Source organism: Danio rerio, chromosome 11 (assembly GCF_049306965.1).
Source record: "Danio rerio strain Tuebingen ecotype United States chromosome 11, GRCz12tu, whole genome shotgun sequence".
NCBI lineage: Eukaryota > Metazoa > Chordata > Actinopteri > Cypriniformes > Danionidae > Danio > Danio rerio.
In genome coordinates, this window is record NC_133186.1 from 13015886 (window position 1) to 13037182 (window position 21297).

The following is a 21297-nucleotide window of genomic DNA, read 5'->3' on the forward strand; positions in this document are numbered from 1 at the left end:
TTTGACCATAGCCTCACTCTTTTTATTTATTTTCTCGCAGGCAGCAAAACGCAGCCGGCAGGTTAATGATGATCATTTAGCATTCGACCTTAAACAGCGGCACCTTAGTGAAAAAAAGAATTTGAATAATTAATATTAATGAATATTACACCTGCTCAATGAAAATCAGATGATTCACTACATTAATAAATCTGACATAACTTGATCAGAAATATAAAAAAGGGGTGAAAAAGATTAAGCCTTCAATAGAAAGTAATACTGTGGTTAAAAGAGTCTTGCAGATACCAGCGCAATACTTATTTATTCTTCCAAACTCACCAACATAACAGCTACATTGTGGTCCAGTGGTCAGCATGTTGTGTTGTGATGCTGCTGCTCTAACCTCTCCTGAGTAAAGTGTTATTTTTATTATTATTATTTCATTTTTAGTGTTAGGAGGACAATATAATACTGTTTGGGTTACTTATGTGGGTGTACATATTTTATTTAGATTTTTTTGTGTGACCACCGTTACAAAAGACCGCATATCTATAAATAATTTTGCACAGAATATATTGTCAGATATTGCAGGAAGGGACAATGTGATGTTTAAAGTATAGCTTTGGAGATTTAGCTCTACTTTAATCTTCTCATATTTATGAAAAACATTTGAAGTTCTAATGCAGCTGTTTCCTTGAAAAAGACGTGATAGTGTCTTTAGAAACTGAATTGCAAATGACCTTATTTTAATATAGTCAGTCGTGAACAGAGGTGGGCCGGTCAAAGGCTTGAAACTCCAGGGCTGAAAAGAAGTCCCACTCCTGCCCTGCTGTTACAGTAACGGGCTGAATATGCTGTCATAGCCTGAAAAGCCAATGTTATCTGGCCTTTGTTACTTTCGTCCAGTGTTACTTTCGTCCCCGCTCTCCCCCACTATAAGGCACACAGAATCATTTATCGTGTACAGACATGAACAGTCATATAGGGGTTTCACTGTCACATTTCTGTCAAAAACAGTGAAAAGTTCAGGCTGATTTATACTTCTGCAACAAGTTATCACCGTGACCTATGGCACATGCCTTGCGTGAAGCCATGCACTTAAACTTCTGTGTTCTGTTAGTGTTGCTCTCCAATAACACTTCCAAAATGCTAGCTGGCAGCAGGTTTTCAATGTTCCTTTGTGTTGAGTTTCTTCTTGTTAATGCAACATACTGTAGCTCAAACTCACTCATTCATAGTCGGGAACCAGGGAATGTGCAACAACTTTAATCATAAGGCAAACACAAAACAAAAGTTTCCATATGGAGCTCCTTCACCGGATTCAACACCTGTAAATACTCTCCTGTAGCTCTCAGCCCTGACCACACATCTCAGCTCTACCAAGCTGACCATTCAAAGAGTTTGCGATACGCATTGTCGTGATATATAGTTTTATTTTTTGAGAGGTCAGCGTCAGTGTCCATACTCCATACACGTAAACTTGATGCAGAAGTATAAATCAGCTTTAAAACGCATATGTGTGTGTGTCTGTGTGCGCACAGGAACTTTGTAATGACATTGTGTGTGACTCATCATTGCAGAAAGGCTTGAATTAACTCCACATTATGAAGTAATTCAAATACATTATGAAAAGTGCTTGACTACCGTTCTCTTACAGTATTTTTCAATCATTTTGCCACAAATTGCAGAACCCTGATGTCAATTTTCAAAACTCTGGACACAAAACACTTAACAGTCACTACTTTTAACACAAACTCTCCAGTGTTCAAAACTCTGCATGCTGCATTCATTTCCTTAAGGAAGTCTTGCATTTGCAGGATCATTGGTTCACATAATCCTATTATCATACAAATACTACAGGAACACTACTTTAGATCACCAGCACACAAAATGCACATCGTTTCAATAAACAATCATTAACAATCATTAAATATTGTTGTTTAAATATATGATACAGGTTTCATGATGGTTTATATATAAGTGTAGAGGGAACAGTGCAGACAGTGGATATACTGATCTAGTTTTATTCATTCCATCATAATGTAGGTTTACTGTAATGTTTTCCTTACTGCACATCCCCATATAGAAAGCTGATATATGGCAACATGTGCAGATTACATTATTATAACATGTCATAATAGTCAATAATTTGTCAAAATAGTGCAAAAATCGTCGAGGCAGTGGTACAGTAGGTAGTGCTGTCGCCTCACAGCAAGAAGGTTGCTGGGTCGCTGGTTCGAACCTCAGCTCAGTTGGCGTTTCTGTGTGGAGTTTGCATGTCCTTCCTGCCTTTGCGTGGGTTTCCTCCCAGTGCTCCGGTTTCCCCCACAGTCCAAAGACATGTGGTACAGGTGAATTGGCTAGGCTAAATTGTCTGTAGTGTATGAGTGTGTGTGTGGATGTTTCCCAGAGATGTGTTGTGGCTGGAAGGGCATCCGCTGCGTAAAAACTTGCTGGATAAGTTGGCGGTTCATTCTGCTGTGGCGACCCCGGATTAATAAAGGGACCAAGCCGACAAGTAAATGAATGAATGAGTGCAAAAATCACTGTTTACATTTTTTTCAGCCATATCATACACACACACACACACACACACACACACACACACACACACACACACACACACACACACACACAATGAATACACATTTAAATACATATGTTTGTGTGTTTTTGTTTCTCTGCTGAAGCACCGCAGAAAAATTATGTTAGGGTCTCATTTTGACCAGCACCAACTCTGGTTAGTGGGTTCCCACTTAGGAAGAGGTCAAATTTCATTTTTACTGTTGATCATCAGTTGGCACCATTAAATCCTTTACATTGCCCCGTACAAAAGCGTGTCTGACTTTTATATGGAGTTCTGTGGAGTAAAACTGCAATTTATAGAGTGCATGCATAAGTACACTTACTATGTTTACTATGTTCTGACAGCTGAGGTGCCTATTTTGTATTTTCTCCTACACATCAATATATGTGTGTAAAAGTCTCTCTTACAACCTCACACACTCACTAAACACCAAATAAAAGCAAGAAATCAAGCTTTTTTGAACTGTAACTGATGATCACCAGTAAAAATCACAAATCTTACCTCTTCCCAACAGGAAAAACCACCAACAATCAAGAATGCATAATTATACGCTGTCATGACGTTGCATTTTTAAAATAATGGAAATCATTTGGGCAAAAACAGCCATGAACACAATGAAAGGGTGGTAAATTTGCTCAGAGTGTATTGTTGAGTTTTTAAAAAATTCTAAAAGTATTTTCCCAAAATATGTGTCAACAAGATTTGTCACCAAAAATCATCCCATTTGCTGAACCACAAAGAAAGTTGTTGGTAAATTAAGCCTCAAAATCAGCCCAGAGTGGACCAAAACTTCACCAACAGCACAGAAGGGTTAAACACCCCCAAATCCTTGATGGGATGGTTCTAAGAGGCAGTGCTCACTTCTGGACAGAGGGGCAAGTGTACCAAGTGTAAGTGGAGAGGTAAAGGCTGATTTATACTTCTGCGTCAAACGCTGGCGTATGCTACGGCGTTGGCGCATAGCCCTTCGCCGTGGCCGTCGCTGACGTGCACCTCTCAAAAATTGTAACTACATGTCGCAATGACTCGTAGCGCAAGCTCTGTGATTGGTCGGCTTGGTAGCGCTGACGAGTCTGGGCGGGGCCGAGAGCCGCGCGAATGGCGCGAGCGATTGTTTACAAGTGTGGAGTCCCGTGAAGGAGCTCCGGATGGAAAGTTTTGTTTTGTGTTTACCTCATAGTTAAAGTTGTTGCACATCTGCCGGTTCCTGCCTCAAAATGAGCGAGTTTGAGCCACTTGTACATCCCGGAAGTGTTCAGGAAAAGCAAAAAAGCAGTGAAGAAACTCGACACAGAGGAACATTTACACCTCACTGCCAACTAGCGTTTCGGAAGTGTTAATGCAGACCAACAGAGACAGTGCGCAGAAGTATAAATGCACAGCCACGCGCGTTGCATGCGCTGTGGGTTACGCCGGTCACTTGACGCAGAAGTATAAATCAGGCTTAAGAGAGGTGTGACGTGGGCTCTCTTGGGATCATTGAAGACCAGATGAGCTGCAACATTTTGTTTGGCCAGGATTGATTAGATGAGCATGTCATCGGTGTAAATCAGAGATGCCCAAACTAGGGCCCGTGGGCCAAAGTGGATCTACGGTAACCTTTGATTTGGCCCTCCATCCCATCTGAGAAGAGAGGGAGAATGATGGGGAGTTTTTGGGAAAAGTCTTTAACAGAGATTGTCATTTCTAATACAACATAACTTTGTTTTTTAACTGTTGAGATACAAAAATAAACAAACTGAAATTAAACGTTTCAATGAAATGTTGTGAATGAATCAAATTAAATAATAGTCACTTGAAGGAGAGCAGACATTACAGAAGACATCAGCAAGCGAAGGCAAAGTGTATTTTAAGTGTTATAAATGGGATTGTTCATGTTTTATTGTAAGACTTTCATTCATTATAAAATGTATAATTATTAATACAATTAAAGAATTTTAAATGTTGTAAATTACAGTATTCAGTGAATCATGTAAATTATATAATGAATAATAATAATTTTACAGTTTGGTAAATTTACCTCCAGCCCACCACCCTCAGACGAGTTTAGTTTTTGGCCTTTCATAAGAAAAAGTTTCCCTGAAGCACCTCTGAAATAGACTTTAACTAAAAGTTTTAGATTGTGAGCAGGACAGCACACTGGTTCTCCCGCAGCATGTTTGTTCATCATTTCTATCTTAATGTGTTGATCATTTTCTTTTGTGTTTCTGTATTGTGTGAAGGTCAACCAGTCCACAGTTTATGCTGCTATAATCTTTATTCAGTTTTATTCATAAACTATGTACAATATATACACTGTGCTCACGTCGGCTCCAGGTCTCTTGGGTGAAGGTCTCTCAGTGACGTGGTCTCTTCTGGTCGTTGTGCGTCTCTGGTGGAGATGGGGAGCGGGAACGTTTCCCTCTGGCGTCCTGGACTGAAGATGCTGCACTAGCTGAGGTAGAGGAGGGCAGTGGCTTGGTCTGGCAGAAGGAAGGCCTCTTTTTCTTCCCAGCAGCATAGGCCTCACTGAACAGATCAAGTGCAAACACACACAAGCAGACATAATGTGAGATTTTCACAAACAATAGAACATGCTGCAATGCCAAGTACAGTTTACTCACGCGTCTATGATGGGAATGACGTATTTGCCGCTGCCGTCCATCATGACTCCCTTTCGGTTTGGGTCGTCCACCTCCAACAGGAAGCTGCGGGGAATCCCTGTGCTCCTCCGGATGCGCTTGTGCGGAGCAGAGCTGCTGCCCTGTGAATTCATGAGTGACAGTCAAACGACAGAGCAAACAATCTGACTGATGGAGACAAGAGCTCAAGTTCACAGCAACCATAAGCTTAGAAAACCCAGTTACCCCTTTAGAGGGGCAGTGCCTAATGTGGTGTCCTGGGATCCCACAGTGAAAGCAGACATAGTTGGGTGGAAGAAGCCCAAGCAGTGTCATGGCCTCACTGATGAACATCAGAACCATGAGAATCAGCTCTAACATTTCTCACAAACCAAACCTGTCAGTGTCTGAACGCTCACCTGCTGGAGTAGTAGCACAGACTGGACTGGTACATCACCGCTTTTAGCTTGTCCTCCTCTGATGCCTTTGCCTCAGCCAGATTCTCAGTCTGTTTCACAGGCATTTGCACATTAGAATTTTATTTTACTGGTCTGCCTAAGAAGCTGTGTGTGTGTGTGTGTGTGTGTGTGTGTTTTTTTTTACACAGTGTATTGATATTCTGCACTACATGTCATTATGACGCCTCAAATGCAAACACTGCAGTTCAATACAGAGCAGCACAGTGAATTAATCATTTGTTCAATACCTTCAACAGCTGCTCCAGTGAGAGGAGTGAAGAATCACCTGTTTGAGAAGATTTTGCAGATGGTCCAGCTTGATGTCTGCAAAACAAAACAAAGGAGCTTGTGTGACTAAAACACCACAGACAGACTCAAACTCTTGATATAACATCTATCAGAGGACGATTGCACTCATTTCACATGACTTACCCAACAAATCTTCTGTTGGAGGACTTCAGTCCAGCAGCAGGGACCCGTCTGATGATGACCGATGTGTTTTTAGGGATGAGAGCATCATCATCTGTGTATTCTGACAGCAAAATAAAGTTTGAATATAGTAATAATCATTTACCATGGTATACTTTGAGTGCCATTAGCATTTTAAAACACTCAAATCATCACTATGTGTCATCATCAGAGTCATGATAACACATCACAGCTTCTACAAGTCTGTCTGATAACACATCTAATGTTAGTGTAATATAGTTTAAGTGGCTTTTCCTCATCTCACCTTCATCAGTTTGGGCTTTGCTGATCTTCAGCTGGCAGAACTTCAGCCTCTCGCGCCTCATGATCTGCCGCTTCAGCTCTCCCGCAGTGATGTTGAGGCCCTCAAACTGGAGCGAGTCGTAGGTGAGTCGACTCTGAAACCTGTAATGAACACAAGACATACTGAATACAAACCACAGTGTGATAAAAAGGGTCAAACCTGAATGATGGGAGAAGCAGACGATCAATCGATGTATCCAACAATCAATAATCTGGGAATCAGTTGCCACGAAGGACGCCGAGATCAGATGCCAATGACAGAGAGAAGTTCAAAACAACACAAAAAGAACCGTTGCCATGGATGCTGACGATCACGTGACGAGGCGCTAAAAACTTCCGCGTTATTTTCTCATTAATAATAGTGAAATCATTACAATGATAATAATTAAATAAACAGCAGAACAGTTGGCCATCTCTGAATAATACACAGTGGCGTTTCCTTACACGAATGGTTCAGGACTCTGTATAGAGTCGGGCGAGTCACTGAATCAGTGATTCGTGGCTGAATGAATCACTTAAAGCTTCACTCGATTAAAGAGGTCTCTTGCTGCCACCTATTGGCGATTTGTTTTTCCGTTTTAAAGTAATTTAACACTTTTTAAAAACACCTTTAAATGTATTTTCTACAAATGTTCATCTCTGTATGTTAAAATGATTTAAAACTCTCTAAGCTCATCATTTATTTGTTTGCCCTTGATCTTCATTATGTGTTACAGTTTTTTTTCCAATTGTTTTGCCACAAATTTCAGAACCCTGATGTCAATTAAAAAAACTCTAGACACAAAACCCTAAACAGTCACTACTTTTAACACTCTCCAGTGTTCTGCATACAGCATTCATTCCCTTAAAGAAGTCTTGCATTTGCAGGATCATTGATTCACATAATCCTTTTATAATACAAATACTACAGGAACACTACTTTAGATCACCAGCAGCACACAAGATGTACATCGCTTCAATAAACAATCATTAACAATCATTAAATATTGTTGTTTAAAATATATGATACAGGTTTCATTATGGCCTATAAGTGTAAAGGGAAACAGTGCAGACAGTGGATATACTGAACTAGTTTTATTCATTCCATCAAAATGTAGGTTTACTGTATTTTTTTCTCACTTCACGTCCCCATATAGAAAGCTGATAAATGGCATGATATATGGTCCCATCTGCAAATTACATTTTTATAAAGGGTCATAATAGTCAATAATTTGTTAAAATAGTGAAAAAATCATTATTTATATTTTTTTCAACCATATCATATATATATATATATATATATATATATATATATATATATATATATATATATATATATATATATATATATATATATATATATATATATTTGTAGGGGTAAAATATATAACATAATGGATCATATATATACGTAACATATATGTACATATTTGTAATTCTAATATTTTAACAAATGGCAATATTTTGACATGTATAACATATTTTATATATGTAAAATTCATATGAACTATTATGTCACATATGTAATTTGCATATATTTCTATATATCAGATTTCTATTTAGGGATTTTGTCTTACCATCAGTCTGGTCTTGTGGATTTGGTCACGGGTTCTCCTCTACATTTCAGTGGTGTTTTCATTACTCAGAAATCTTGGAAAGAACCTTCTGTCAATGTAAATCCAGGCCTGACATTGGTCTGCTGTGATTGGGCTTTCTTACAGTGATGTCAAATATATAAACATTGTCTGTAAAAGTGGTACACAGAACAAAGAAATCATAAATATGGACTAAGGATGAATAAAGATGACATCTATAGATAATGTAGTGCAGTTGGGTCATCTTCTGTGGTAACTGATGTCATTTGATCTATCCTGATTATTTCATCATCTAAACATGTAATATTGTACATCAGTTTCCCCACATCAACAATAATGCAGCAGTTATTCATCATTTGGAGTGCTTGTATCAGTTGATAATAACATCACGTGAAGTAAATGAATACATGGTTATTTCAAATGTAATGTTTGAGTTGCATTTTGAAATGGGATCAATTTGAAGTTTAATTGTGTTATATTGAAAAGGTGATCTTAGTTCAATGAATAAAGTATGTTTGACTTGTGTGTGTTGTATCCAAGCATTTGAAAAAATAGTTAAAAGTTTAGCAAAAATGTACAATTTTGGCAAAGGTTGTGAATTTTGCGTCTAGACTTTTGAAAATTGACACCAAAGTTCTGAAATTTGTGGCAAAACAATTGTAAAAACCTGTAATAAAAAAAAGAGAAAGGATAAATCTTATAGATGATGAGCACAAATCTGAAAGCATCTGTGGATCTGTCACAATCCACTCATTTATTATCATTACTGTGGGTTTCTTCCTCACAAAAATAAGCCCATGTAAGAATTGAAATATTACAAATATTTTTGATGTCTGACAATTCAAAACATGAGCTGAAAACAGAGACTGTTGTTCTGTCTTTTCATCTAGCAGCAATAATGACGACTGGAAAACTTTGTTTAGAAAGAAAATGAACTGTTTACTGAAGTTTTTGTATACTGAAGCAGGAGCAAAACTCCGAACACACACACTCTCTCACACTGAGTCAGTTGCCAATGGCTACAGGCGCGCTTTCAGTATCGCTAAGCATCATAGGAAAACTGTTCTTAAAGCAAAACAGCATATATAAATGAAAAGGTAAATAAAGTCACTTTATGACAATTACACGATAAATGGAGCATTACTCAATCACTCTTGCAGCTACATATCAATTTAAGTCATAACATCCTCCACCCCATGAACAACTGTTCATCTACTCAATCTCTAATGCATATAGCAATTGAATTGGTCTTCTCAAAACAGTCCCTGCAGATGTGCGAACAGCACATGCTCGAACTTTACCATCTCGCCCTGGAAACAAAAGTTCAATTTTTCCTAACTTCCAAGATTGCCTTGGCATGTTAGCTTCTCCAATGAGAACAATGTCCCCAATTTTCAGCTCAGTAGGTTTCTGTATGCGGCACGAATGTGCAGATTTCAGGTCTAACAGATAGTCCTTTCTCCAGCGGTTCCACAGGACGGTTATGAGTCGATTCCTGTATCTCCATCTCCGTGTCATATCCTCTTTGTTCACAGTGGGGTGATCATAGTCCGCAGGAAATGGTTTTGGTGGCAGTGAAGTTAGTCGCTCGCCAACTAGAAAGTGTGCAGGTGTAAGTGGCTGTGGGTCATCAAGTTCATTTTTGACAAAGGTAAGTGGTCTGGAGTTAAGTACAGCTTCTACTTCTGTAAGTAGTGTACACATCTCTTCAAAAGTTAGTGATGCTCTCCCAAGCACCTTTCTCAGACACGTCTTCACAGATCGAACTAACCTCTCCCAAAAGCTGCCCCACCAGGCTGCTCGCTCTACGATGAAACGCCAGGTGATGCCCTTCCCTGAGAAATATTCTAGAACTTGAGGATCTTTAATTGTTTGCCACAGCTCACTAAGATCTTGATTGGCTCTTTTGAATGTTTTGGCATTGTCTGAATAAATTGTCTTGCACAGTCCTCTTCTAGATACAAATCGCTTAAGTGCTAGCAGGAAGCTTTCTGTTGATTGGCTTGAAACCAGCTCCAAGTGCACTGCTCTGGTGACGGCACATGTGAACAATGCAATGTAGGCCTTGCATAACACACGATCATTTTTTACATACAGAGGACCTGCAAAATCAATGCCAGTCACTTCAAATGGAGGGGTCTCTACTATCCTATCTCGGGGCAAGGGGGCAGTGTCCTGTTGTGAGGGCTTTGCTTTAAATCTTTTGCACACAGCACATTTTGACAGAATAGTTTTCACAAGTTGTCGGCCTTGTAAAATCCAGTATTTACTCCTAATTTGTACTAGAGTGTCTCTTAAACCTGAATGCATTGTTAATTCATGGTTGTGCTGCACTAGCAGCTCACAGTATCTGGCCCTTTTAGGTAGAATCCATGGGTGCTTTTCCCTGTAACTGAATTTTGATTGTTGCAGTCTGCCTCCAACACAGATTAATTCATCGTCATCCAGGAAAGGTTTCAGTTCTTTTATTTTTGAGTCCGCATTTAGGCCTTTGTGAGCTTTTAGCAAAGTAATCTCATGCCTGAAGTTGCTGTCTTGTGTCACTTTTATCCAGTACTTTTCAGCCTCAAACATTTCATCTGCAGTTAACTCACCGCGTCTTTTAGAGCTTGATTTACTGTTGTGCATGAACCTCTTGATCCAAGCAGTTATTCGCAATACTCTGTTCAGTTTACTGTACTTTGCTAAATTTAACAAAGATTCCATTCCACTGTTGTCCTCGCAACTGTTAAGTTCATTTTCCTTTAGATTAGTCACAGTCTGACCTCTAGTGGGAAGGTCTGCGGGATTGTCTTTGCTCCTACAGTGTGACCACATTGCAGGGTTAGTTATAGACTGTATTTCAGCCACTCTGTTTGACACAAACTGTTTCCACTTGTAAGCTGGACTTTGAATCCACTGTAGTACGATCATAGAATCAGTCCACATGTGAAGTGATTGGGGATCCATATTCATCGGTTTTAACAAGCTGTTTCCTAGTCTTGCACCAATCACCGCACCCATAAGCTCATGACATGGCAGTGACATTTTCTTCAAAGGCGCTACCCTGGACTTGGAAGCGACAAGGCAAGTAGTCTTTGTTCCATCGTTCAGCTCTAGTAACAGGTAGGCAGCAGCACTATAGGCTCGTTCACTCGCATCACAGAACACGTGAAGTTGCTGTGCATCATGTCTGTGCTCGGATGTTATTCCATACCAGCGCGGGATGACTATGTGGTGGATCTGTGCTAGCTCTGAGCACCATTTTCTCCATTCTTTTTCAATGTCTGCAGGCAGCTCCTCATCCCAGCCGAGACCACGCGTCCACATCTCTTGAAATAGGCATTTGACTCGCACAGTGAAGGGAGTGAGGAATCCTATTGGGTCGAATATGCAAGCAGAGAGTTTCAGAATGGCTCTTTTTGTGTTCTCTCCCTTTGCTACAGCATCCAGTAATGCAGTCAAATCAAAGACAAAGTCATCTGTCTCAGTTCTACAAACCAGGCCTAATACCTTCAATACAGATCCTGGCTTTTCTTTATCTGGAACAACGTCATTTCTCACAGTTTTCCATCTTTCCTTTAACACATGACAGTTGGTTGTCCATTTGCACAGGTCCATGCCAGCAGTTGACATAATCTGTTTTGCAGTAGTTGTTATGGAGAAGGCCTTTTCAACATCACTTGCACTTGAGATGAAATCATCAACATATAGTGATTCTTTTATTATGTTTACTACCTCAGGATTCTGCTCTTCATATTTCTTCAGATGCTTTCTCACGGTAGCTGCAAGGAGAAATGGGCTGGGGACACTCCAAACACCACTCTCGTCATCCGTAGCACACGCAGCTTCTCGCCTTTATCCTCATGTGGTGGCACAGCAAGCCAGAGAAATCGTACTGCATCCCTGTCCTTCTCAGCAAGAGAAATCTGCAAGAAAGCCTTCTTGATGTCTGCTGTAAATGCGATTGCATTCAGTCTGAATTTGATTAATATGCTGAGAAGATCTGGGTTCAGATTAGGACCAGTTAGCAAACAGTCATTAAGTGATGGAGAATCAGTTTCATGTGATGATGCATCAAACACCACTCTGAGCTTTGTTGTTACCTTGTCTTCACGCAGAACAGCATGATGAGGCATGTAATATTTTGCAGTGGGCTGAGATGACTGATCCTCCACAACTTCTTCGACAATGCCCTGCTCAAGGTAGTCACACACAACTTCATTATATCTGTGATACAAAACTACATCTTACTGCAACCTTTTTTTCAGGCCCTCAAATCTTTTCTTAGCAATCCTGTAGTTATCAGGGAGTTCTGGTTTGTCAGGTCGCCATGGCAACTCAACTTCATATCGGCCATTTTTGTACTGAGTTGTCTTTTCAAATTTGTAAAGAGATTCCTCTTCCTCAGCACTGTCTGTCTGCTTCATGGTTATACCAAGAGACTCAATTTCCCAGAAGGCTTTTAGGTGATCTGAAACCAGTGTGTCTTCATTGACTTGACTATGCATACATGCTGCATCAGCAACACTGGACATTTTGACCAGGCCCTGCACTGACCATCCGAAAATGCTTTCAACAGCTACAAGAGCATCTGTTATTCTTTCCACATGGCCTGACACTATGTGCCAGTAATAGTCAGCACCAATCAACACAGATAACTCTGTGTCACAAGCATTGTCATCTTGGTAATCTGCTATCTGCAGCCCTTTTCTTCTCAGTTCTGCTTGTATGTGCTCACCTGGAATTTTCATCAGAGCAGTGCACACCTAGGGTGTCTGAAGTGCTTCTATTTCAATTTTCTGCTCCCTTTGTTGGGTGTTCTGGAGAGTTACCTTCACTGTATTTCGCTTTGTTGTCACTGGTTCTGCACAACCAAAGGTATGTAGAGTGAATGTTTCTCGTTTTATTACAGGTAATTTTAAAGCTCTGACAGCCCTTTCACTGATAAAGCTTCTCTGGCTGCCTCCATCTAATAAGCACCGAACGCTTATTCGTCCACCAGGCCTTCAGCCCAAGCTCTGACTGTCTGCAGCAACACACTGTGGTCTTGTTTAGTGGGCTGTATCTTTAATGAATGTGAGGTAAATGAGGAAACCACATTATCTTTGTCTACACTGTCAGGTGCATTTTTCTCTTTTTTCTCACATACAGCACTGTGATGTCTGCTTCCACATGAATTGCAGCTCACTTTGCCTTTACAGAACCTTGTGATATGTTTTGGTCCTAGACACAAAAAACATCGTCCCATTTTCATCAATTTTTCTTTCCGTGTAGCAATATCAGTTTCTGCACACAGCTCTGTTTTGTGTGTTGTGCTGTCACAGAAAACACAGCTCTGTGGTCTATGACTGGTAGTTTGAAGTACTGCAGCTGATGGAATGTGATGCTTTCTCTGCTTAAATTCAAATGATGTGTCTTGTTTTTTGAATGGTTTCTGATAGCTTTGATTGTCTTTGTAATTACTTGGTTTAAGCAGCTGCACAGTTCTCTCTCTGCTTAAAATCTCAGCTTGCAGGAATTTCATTATTTCTGCAACTTTCCATTCATCACTGTTTCCCCTCTGACGACTGTACTGCAGAGCAATATCATCTGGAACCATCTGTAGCAGAACGGGACATAACAGGCTTCCATAGGCATCTGATACGACACCCAGCAATTCTAAGCTGCGGATCTGCACTTCACACTCGTCATACAGCTGTCAGAGCAGTGACGTCATGGGATTTCCTTACGGGACAAAGATTCAGCAGCTTGGTCATATGCACGTTAATAAGCAGATCTTTTCGTCCGAATCGATTCAGCAGCAGATCAATAGCATGGTCGTAATTACTGTCTGTTAACATCAGCCGCGCTATGGCCTTTGAAGCAGCGCCGGTTAAATATGTCTTTAAGTAGTTAAACTTTTCCGTTTTGCTCAGCGCGTCATTTTTATGAATAGCTGCGTCAAATTGATTCCAAAAGTCCTGCCATTGGCCAATTTCTCTGTTAAACTTGTTTATAATTAACTTCGGTAACTTAACTGTCTGTCCTTGTCGTGGGGGGTCTGTGCTGCTCTGCCTGCTGCTTTCGCGGCTCTTCTGTATCACTCTGTGCGCGCGGGTTTTCACAGTGATAATCCTTCCTTTATATTCCTCAACATTCTCAACTTCATTCTCCAAATCATTTATTTCCGTTCCTTCTTCTATCTTAATATCCAACTCCAGCAGCGTTTCCTCTTTTGCAGATAACAGGGCTAACAGTTCACGCAAATGATCAACAATCGGATCTTCTTTGCTAACCTCTGTTTCAATGTCCTGCAAAAGTCTCGTTGTGGATCCGCGTACAGCTCTCCGTTTTCGGAGTAATCTCTCGAGCTGTTCCGCCATTTCGGATATTGCTTGCTAGTTTCCCGGGTTTCGGCACCAAACTTTCTGTTCTGTCTTTTCATCTAGCAGCAATAATGACGACTGGAAAACTTTGTTTAGAACGAAAATGAACTGTTTACTGAAGTTTTTGTATACTGAAGCAGGAGCAAAACTCCGAACACACTCACTCTCTCACACTGAGTCAGTTGCCAATGGTTACAGGAGCGCTTTCAGTAGCGCTAAGCATCATAGGAAAACTGTTCTTAAAGCAAAACAGCATATATAAATGCCAAGGTAAATACATTCACTTTATGACAATTAAACGATAAATGGAGCATTAATTAATCACTCTTGCAGCTACATATCAATTTAAGTCATAACAACTGTTGACCACAACCCAGCAGGTGGGAATGCGGGAAAAACCAATTCCTGCTGCATTTGCATCTGAGGCCCCGTTTACACTAGTGCGTTTTAGTTTTAAAACGGCGTTGTAGAATGAAAACGATCCGCGTCCACACTCGCGTTTTACCCAGCGTTTCTGAACTGCTCTCCGTCCACACCAAAACGCTGAAAACGCACATCACGTGACCACACACACACTCTCGGGCAAGCGCTCCAGCATTTCTACCCAGATGAGAGCTCTGCTTGTCGGACTGCTCATCAAGCACCTCCCGCTGGATCTAATCTCACTATATTAGCTAAACGTGATATTTCATTCATGTTGTTGTCTTTATCTAACGACATAGGCCAATTCCCTGACTTTGGTCATTGGAATCTATTAAGTTACTTGTTCACGGGTAACATGTTTTGGTTAAGCACAAAGATAAGTTAATGATTAATCCAGGTACATTGACTGATTGCTTGCCTTTATTTCCTACAATGTATAAACTTATTGTATGTTATACTTTTATAATTAACGATTATTAAAACTGATATTCAGCAAAAGAAAGGGTGCGTTTCGTATTTTCACTGAAATTGAAAGGAGGCAGTTGTTATCGGCTCCGTTTTGTTATAAATATCCACACAGTGAAGATGACGCTCATAAATGCAGCACGGCGCCTCAACATTTCTGCTGTCTGATAAGTTGCTAATATTAAAAAGAAAATAGGCAGTTCCTTAAATCATGTTTACATTTTATTGTTGAGAAAGTGAAACAACGTAGCCAAGGTGATGTGAATGAAGTTATAAAGTACACTGTTCCCTTTGAAGATTTACCCGTGTCCTCGGTATGTTTTCCATATCAAACTGAGAAGGGGGAGACTGCAGCCTTGATCAAACTTGCGAAGTCTTAACCTACAAGAAGAGGATGCGAGACTGAACTGTGTGTGGGCTACTTAATATTGAGGAAAAGCCCCAATCAGATTTTCAGATGTCTCCGTCTTTCCCCATCCACACTGAGACGGAGCAGCAGCGTTTTAGAATGAAAACGGCCTCTCCAGCGTTTTCAAAAAGCTCCGTTTTCGGCGCTCGAGAACTCCGGGGTAGTGTGGACGGATGGCGTAACCGTAGCAAAACTTATGCGTTTTCAAACTAAAACGCACTAGTGTAAACGGGGCCTGAGTCTGCTGAAACTCGGCTTCAACCACCCCAACTCACAAATATGGTCATTTCAATGTTTGAATGTTCCAGATTAACCTAAGTGACTTTATCTATCATGTTTGATATCATTTGAAATGTCTCAGTGCGATTGGTACAATGGTCTCATTCTCTCAGAAATAGACATAATCAAAACAATAAATATAGAACTTCAGGCATCTTTTGAACCACTGTGAAGGGTGTGACTTTTCCACAGGCAGTACTAAATGCAAATGTCTTTTGTTATGCACACACCCCTGTCCTTGAGGGAATTCTTGGATTACTTAAGGTAAGGTTTGAGAAAGGCTCAGCGCGATTCTGCTTACCCCGATCAGCCCGTAACATGGAGCTTATGCTCCATGTTATGTATATTTTAAAGTCAGGAACGCATCTTTTAATCTTGGATTTATCTTTGGTAACTTGATGTATTTATTGATCTTTTATGAATTGACTGATTGAATTGGCATAATACACATTTACCTGACTAATAAATTGTTATGTTTTGAATTATTCAAACAGTCCTCGTGTTATTATCACTGATAAATGTGGTTGTCCATAGCACTACAAGCCACTGTACAGGTTAGTAACGGACTAAAACATGTTAGACGGAGCAGTGTGGCACGCTATACAATGTTGCTAGAGATCCGACTAACATATTGGCATTAATTCAAGTATACTTAGACTGTAAAAGGCCAACTATGAGTTTTCTATTTAGAACAACAAAATATTGTTGAAACTAATCTAAATGTGGGTATTTAGGCCTTCATCTACAAACTTATAATCCTGTGCGATTATTATTAAAATACTTTGTCTTCATTAAGTAGATAAGAGATCTATGGGGACCACATAAAAATCTCCTAAATTGAGTAAGTATAGGGTTCTGCCACTTTAGGAGAGTGGTTAATCCCCTCTGTTTAATGACCAAGACTGACGAGCTTGTATTAAGAGATTGTATACCCGGCCGGTGCAAGACTCGAGATGCTATAGGAATCTGAGTAAATGAGAATAAGGTATAATAACAAATCAAAAGAATATTCAATCATAATCTAAAATAATGTGAAAGGAAACAAAATAATCTTATCAATGTTTTATAATTGGAGTCAGATAAAACGAGGATAAATATATTAATATTCTAAACCACCTCATACTAAAATTGGAGTCAGATATGAGTTAAGTTTAATATAAATCAACATTGTGCACTGGAAAGACCGAACATGCAGTGAACCTTCATCCACCATTGGATACCGTCATTGGACCAACTGGGTGGACCCTACACCCATATACAAATAAATAAAACACCACAAGCAGATTTAAAACGTCAGAATCTGCAGAACAAGGATCAGCACTGACCTTTCCAAGAAGAAGAGCGACTGCAGCAGGCTTGAACTGAAAGGCTGATTCATATTATTGAGTGTTTCTAATTCAAAATCTCTTTTGTTTAGGGTTAGTGATTCAGATCTCATTTAATGTTTACAGAATAATGAAAAATGATTTACAGACCTAATTTGCATCAATGAATTAAAACAAAACAAGAAGACTGCAATGAATAATCCCTGATATAAGGATCATTTCTAATCATTCATAAGATTTACCATTGTTTTAATTATTACGAAAAATCAGTGAGATGCAAATTTTACTCATGCAATAAAAATATTACAGACAATGGATTATCAAGTTATGAATTCCTAATAGTGAAGGTGGCGAGGCAGTGGCGCAGTTTCTGTGTGGAGTTTGCATTTTCCCCCTGCCTTCACGTGGGTTTCCTCCGGGTGCTCCGGTTTCCCCCACAGTCCAAAGACATGCCGTACAGGTGAATTGGGTAGACTAAATTGTCTGTAGTGTATGAGTGTGTGTGTGTGTGTGTGTGTGGATGTTTCCCAAAGATGTGTTGCGGCTGGAAGGGCATCCGCTGCGTAAAAACTTGCTGGATAATAGTGAACTATAATGCTATTGTAAGTGAATGATTATTAGCACAGGTTATTAAAGCATTAGTTTACTTCTATAAAAGTGAGTTTTCCTCCACTAGAGTTCGCTGTGATGATCAGATTCTCCACAGCTCTGATTCTCTCAGCTCTAGCCGGGTTCAGTGGCGCGCGCCTGTAATCCAAGCTACTGGGAGGCTGAGGCTGCGGATCGCTTGAGCTCAGGGCTTCTGGACTGCAGTGGACTATGTCGATCGGGTGTCCGCACTAAGTTCGGTATCGATATGGTGCTCCTGGGTGAGCTTGGGACCGCCAGGTCGTTTAAGGAGGAGTGAACCGGCCCAGGTCAGAAACGCAGCAGGTCAAAGCTCCCGTGCTGATCAGTAGTGGGATCGTGCCTGTGAATAGACACTTCAGTTCAGCCTGAGCGACACAGAGAGACGCAGACTTTTACATAATTTTTTTTTTAAACTTTGATTTGTCTTTCTAACTGTAAAACTGAAGAAATAAAGATTTAGAGATGCATGATGACTATGCATTATTAATAGTAAGTAATAATTAAAAGTTTACTAGCAGACTTCAGAAAGTTTATTTGTAAACAAAAATACAAAAATCATCTCAATTTCATGTCTATATTTTAAAAATATGCCTTAGACAGAAATATATTGAATTTAATTGAAAATATATCAAATTAAAAAATAAATATAGAGAATAATTTTACTTTAAACATAAATTGCACATTATAATTTTTGGCCCCATCAGAAACAAAAGTAACACACGGGTAGGTCACAACCAGATTTACTGGCTTCATCATGTTTGTTTTAATTATATCTGACTATGACATTGTTAATTATTTTTTTAATACCACCTGATATTGACGGTTAAAAAGCTTCCAGTACAAAATGGCATTTTTATTGATAAATTAGTTATAGAGTATTATGCCAAATGCAGTTTTAATCTAGAAAGTTTTGTTTAATAAAATAGAGGAGGGGGATATATTTAAGAAATTAATAACACTTCAAAATAGTAAAGCAACAGGGTTAGATAATATTCCAGTGCAGTTCCCTCAAAGACTCCCTAAATGCGTCACTCCGATGGTTACACATATTATCAATTTTTCTATTTGTCAAGGTAAAGTTGAAAAAAGCAAGAGTTATTCCTCTTTTTAAGAAAGGTAGTAGGTTTGAGGTTAATAATTCTAGGCTGGTATCAATTTTGAGTGCTTTGTCAAAAGGGAGGGAAAAAGTTATTTATTAGCACATTGAAAAATATTGTTTAAAATGTGACGTATTGTAGAGTTTCAATCGGGTTTTAGAAAAATCATTCCACTGATTCAACAGTTTCTTTTATTTAACAAATTATATAAAGAGCGATATGGATAAAGGAAGTTAAGTGGGATGGTTTTCTTAGACCTGCAAAAAGCTTTCAATACAGTCGATCACAGGATATTGATTTTAAAAGTAAAGGCAATGGGTTTTGGTGTTTTGGCCTGTAAATGCATGAAGTCTTACCTTGAAAACAGATGTCAAATAGTAGATTTAAATGGTGTGTTTTCAGATTATTCGACCGTTTCTTATGGGGTTTCACAAGGCAGTGTTTTAGGTCCTTTGCTTTTTTAATATACATCAATGATTTGAAAATGGCCTGTTCAAAAAAGCTTTTGTTAAATGCGGATGATGCAGCAATAATTGTGTCTCATGAGAGGAAAGAATTTATTGAAAATGAAAAAAGTAAACAAACTGAGGAAGTCTCTTAATGGTTTAACCTTATTAAATTGTCCTTACACTTGTGTAAACCAGAATTTATTTTATTTGGTTCAACTGCGAAACTGCGAAAATGTGTCAGATCAGAGGTAAAAGTAGAGCATCAAATTAATGAACACAAACATGAAGGGAAATATTTAGGTTGCATTTCAGACAGTAATTTGACAGGTGAGAAGATGGCTGTTATAGTCCAATCAAAAGTTCTAAAATTAAGTTTTTAGCAAGACAGACAGAGCTCTTAGATTTCCAAACTTTACAAATATTGGCTAGTGCATTAGTGCAGTCATACTTTGACTATGCTGCAGTCTTTTGCAGTAGTTCCACAAAAATTTTAAAAATAAATTGCAGACGGCCCAAAATAAGTTGCAGAATTGTTATCAAAGTACTTCTACTGACACATTTAAATAATAAATATTATAGTCAAACTAATTTATTAAAAGTTGGAAAAAGGGTCACTTTTCGGAAATTGGTGATGGTGTTTAAGATTTTAAAGAAAATGGTCCCAAAATATTTACTTATTAAGTTTTAGTTAGTGAGGTACACTGTCATTCTACAAGAGCGAGTAGCAGGGGTATTTGTCCTTGTAGAATTAATAGTGAAACAGGTAGAAAGTCTTTTCTGTGTACTGTTGCTTGGAATATACTGCCGAGGAGTTTTAAAGAGATTCAATTTGAGAGTTTTTAGAGAGGAAATTAAAAAATGGCTGTTTTACGGTTGAAGTTGAGGATTTTTGTTGTGCTGAGTTTCTGAGCTGATGATGTTTGCACTTTATGATTTGCTCGTTCATTTTTTAAGAATATCGATGACCACGATGGAAATCAGCCTGTGGCTTTATTGTGTATTTTATCCTCGACAGTTTTTAAGATATGAATGTCAAACTGGACTTGTTTGTATATTTTTGTTAAAATTGTCAAATAAAATCAATCAATCAATTTATTCATTCATTTTCATTTAGCTTAGTCCCTTTATTAATCTGGGGTCGCCACAGCGGAATGAACTGCCAACTTATCCAGCATATTTTTTACACAGCGGATACCCTTCCAGCTGCAACCCAGTACTGGGAAATATCCATACACCCTCATTCACACACACACACACACACACACACACACACACACACACACACACACACACACACACACACACACACACACACACACTATGGCTAATTTAGTTTATTCATTCACCTACAGCATAGCACATGGGTGGGTTTGGAGCACCCAGAGGATGAACACGGAGAGAACAAGCAAACTCCACACAACACCATCTGACCCAGTCGGGACTCCCACCAGCAGCCTTCCTACAGTGAGGCCATGTGTATATATATATATATATATATATATAAAGATACATTATTTTTTCCCTTAATAGCTACATTTTAAAGAAATCTATTTGCTTAAGCCAGCTAATCAGTAAACAACAACAGCAATAGAAACCACCAAAGGACACCATATGAACACAGCCAAAATGACTTATTAGAGCATGCACATCTTTGTCATTCCAATGGATTTTTAAAAATATGTACATGCCGCCTTTTCTTCCATGTTTCTTGAACTTTTCCCCTTATTGAGGAAAACTATTGAATACTATAAAAGCTGTTCAGCGTTTTATTTTTTTCAGATTAACATTCAATAAACTTTAACTAAAAGTTTTAGATTGTGAGCAGGACAGCACACTGGTTCTCCCGCAGCATGTTTGTTCATCATTTCTATCTTAATGTGTTGATCATTTTCTTTTGTGTTTCT

The 21297-nt window shown here is 39.1% G+C and overlaps 1 protein-coding gene across 2 annotated transcripts; it reads right to left on the reverse strand.

Moving 5' to 3' along the window:
• Positions 1–4804: 4804 nt before the first annotated feature.
• LOC137487325 (E3 ubiquitin-protein ligase RBBP6-like) lies at positions 4805–7175 on the reverse strand. 2 transcript variants are annotated; one of them, XM_073916524.1, is made up of 7 exons: positions 6358–6885; positions 6057–6156; positions 5873–5948; positions 5586–5674; positions 5413–5509; positions 5170–5309; positions 4805–5074 (listed from the first exon to the last, which is right to left on the reverse strand). In XM_073916524.1, the coding sequence occupies exons 1-7, from the start codon at positions 6515–6517 to the stop codon at positions 4903–4905; spliced, it is 834 nt and encodes a 277-aa protein (XP_073772625.1). In that variant the 5' UTR covers positions 6518–6885; the 3' UTR covers positions 4805–4902. The 2 variants fall into 2 exon arrangements, with proteins under 2 accessions (XP_073772625.1, XP_021330318.2); XM_021474643.3 differs by lacking the exon at positions 5413–5509 and having other exon boundaries at positions 6358–7175.
• Positions 7176–21297: the final 14122 nt, after the last annotated feature.